Below are 2,845 nucleotides of genomic sequence, written 5' to 3'. Positions count from 1 at the left end.
ACAACAACAACAAAATACATGTTCACATGTTCAACATACAGATTGAATAGGTATGGACAAGGAATACAACCCTGACACACACTTTTCCTGATTTTTAAACCCTGCAGAGTTCCCTGGTTATGTTTAGACAGCTGCTTCTCAGTCAAGTTCCACATAAGCAAAAGTGTTTGGAATCCTATTCTTCTCAATATTATCCATAATTTATTAGATCCACACAGTCATAGATTTTTGCACTGTCAGTAAAACACAAGTAAACATCTTTCTGATATTCTCTACTTTCAGCCAAGATCCATCTGAGATCAGCAACGATATGCCTTGTTCCATATCCTCTTCTGAATTCAGCTTGAATTTTTGCAAGTTCTCTATGTACTATTCCAAATATTTTTCAATAATTTCCAGCAATTTTATACGTTTATAATATTAAAGGTATTGTTCAATTAAAAAAAAAGGGAAAAAAAGAGTAGGTTCTGACTCAATAGCAATGTAAGAGGGAGAGAAGAAGGTACAGAGAGTAATTATTTCTTTTTTAAAAATTGCTTGTATTACTTTCTTCAAGTAGTGTATTGGGGGAGGGTTGGGAGGGGAGAAAAGTGCAACAATGAATGAATGGAAATCGAAAGACTGTAAATTTTTACTGAAATTAATAATAAATTTAAATTAAAAAAACACAAGTGATGAATCCTAAATAACAGCATACTCAGATTAAAGTTGTCAAGGAAAATGTTGATTCTGATCAGAATATTGAGCATATGGAATAGCTAATTGCTTCCCTTAGGTACAGAAGAAAGTGTTCTATGGAGCTTTGAAGATTGTTGCAAATCTAAACCACAAAGAATCTTACACAGTTACAAAACTCTGGGCTTTTATACTCTCACATGCCATAAGATGGTTAAACAAACGTAAAGATTTCCACACTACTCCAAAATTGACCATATATTCTACTATTCATATGTTGGTAAAAACACCCACAATAACAAAGAATATGTCATTTATGCAGCACATCTTGATAGGTCTAGTAATGTAGAGAAATTCCAAACATTGCATTTCCCTTCCTGTCCCTAGGACATATTTTTCATTTTTCCTAATTTAAATTTTTCCGCCTCCCAGCAGTTTCAACAGCTTTCATAAGCATGTTTGTCAGCAAAGATTTCTCTTACAATTTGCCCAAGAGCATATTCCATGTACATTTCTTGTTTAAAGGGATGCTTCTGAATAAATTCAATGAAAGTTATTTGTACATATGGCTTAATTTTAAATACAAGCTCTTCACAGATCATAAGACATTAACATCAAACTGACTGTGAATGCTTATTATTTGCAAGCTGTTCATGAGTATGCGAGGAAAAATTGAAAATTGCTCAAGCCTATTTTATATACCAGGTCAAAGCATAAACCACATCAACCAAAAAGTGAATGTATATGTGTTCACCTTCATTGTCCTTCAGGGTGAAGTTCGGGTTTATAGACAAACGTTCATCAAGAAAGAAGTTAAACCTTGGTCCATTGGCAAAATCATCTTTATCGGTGGCCCTTATGGTGTGAATAACCTAAAAATTAAAAAAAAAACAATGTTGTATAGTACACATAAAATATTTCCATTATATTGTATAATTTTCATTTGTTCAAATAAAATTATTTTTTGTTTAGTTTATTTCTCCACTTTGACAGTTTCAAAATCAACTCATAACAATAATGGTTAACTTGCTCCTTTGCATTCATTTTAGAAAAAGAAATATTAAAATACAATTTCGATTCCTTCACAGTTTATTTTCCAGGATAGTACAAAGAACTTTTCAAATTTTCTTTATCACCCTCGGCATCTTGGGGCCAATTAGTTTCAAGGTTTCATATGAACACCTGTTTGGGGAGACATGAACTATTGTTTGTGCAAACATAAATATCCCACTGTTGATGTAGAACAGGCTTACAGTGCCTGTTGGTCTCCTTGAAGGAAAACAAAAGCAGAGGAGTCTTGCATTTGTTACTGTGCCAAGGGGCCTCTGAGAGCACAAGGCAACCCCTACATCTTGCAGATGAGAAATCTGATGCTGAGTGGAATAGTGATGAGCTCTAAATCTAGGGATTGATGTCAGCCTGGAGACTAAGGTGTGCCTGATCTGGACCATGTTTTGTTTTTTTTTTCAATTACTTGTTATTCATCAGAAATCTGAACAATGACTACAGATAATAGAAGGAGAATTGATGCTTTTGAGCAGTGATGCTGGAGACCAGTATGCAGTATGATATTGTTTTTGTTCAGACATTCCTCTAAGTCGTATAGCCCTGGGGTACAAGTTGCCGTACCACGGTCACCTATGGTTGCTATGAGGCTGAACACTGTGACACTGATGTGTCAAATGCATTAATGGTTGGCTAGCCAATTCGGACAGAGAGTAGGGTGGAGCTTCCCGATTAAAACAAGCTTGGAAGGAGGAGTGGCATCCACTTCTGTAATAGCTTGCCTCTGGAAACCCTATGAACCTGTGGAGAGGATGAAAGGCACCCAAGTGTCTAGGACTCTCTTTCCTAGGGTCGCTATCAGTCACCTGCGACTTGACAGCACTTAACAACAACAACATTGACTGCTAGGAGAACAAACAGATTCATCCTAGAGGGGGCGAAACCAGGCTGTTTCTTGAAGGCAAGGATTCTACAGCTTTGTCTGACATACTCTGAATGTTACAAGAAAGGATCAGTCCTTGGACAGGAACATCATGCTTGGGAGGTGGGAAGGAGAGCACAAGAGAAAAAGAATCTTGATAAGATGTATTGACCCTGACCCAGTGACTGGAGTATTGGGGATAAGATTCTAGTGAAGATCATCCAAAAACGATTAGAAGAGCAC

The 2,845-nt window shown here is 36.4% G+C and overlaps 1 protein-coding gene across 1 annotated transcript in view; it reads right to left on the bottom strand.

Annotated features, from left to right (window-relative positions):
• LOC102858271 (cadherin-18-like) overlaps positions 1-2,845 on the bottom strand; it is a 634,275-nt gene that overhangs the window by 40,273 nt on the left and 591,157 nt on the right. The window contains exon 9 of the mRNA XM_006895123.1: positions 1,430-1,547. Coding sequence (XP_006895185.1) covers positions 1,430-1,547 — 118 coding nt within the window. The remainder of the gene's footprint in view (positions 1-1,429; positions 1,548-2,845) is intronic.

The sequence above is a fragment of the Elephantulus edwardii genome, unplaced genomic scaffold (genome assembly GCF_000299155.1).
Source record: "Elephantulus edwardii isolate Elephantulus edwardi_28Jun2011 unplaced genomic scaffold, EleEdw1.0 scaffold00159, whole genome shotgun sequence".
Classification (NCBI taxonomy): domain Eukaryota; kingdom Metazoa; phylum Chordata; class Mammalia; order Macroscelidea; family Macroscelididae; genus Elephantulus; species Elephantulus edwardii.
The sequence above is the reverse complement of the archived record's forward strand: the minus strand, read 5'-3'. Positions and strand labels throughout refer to the sequence as shown.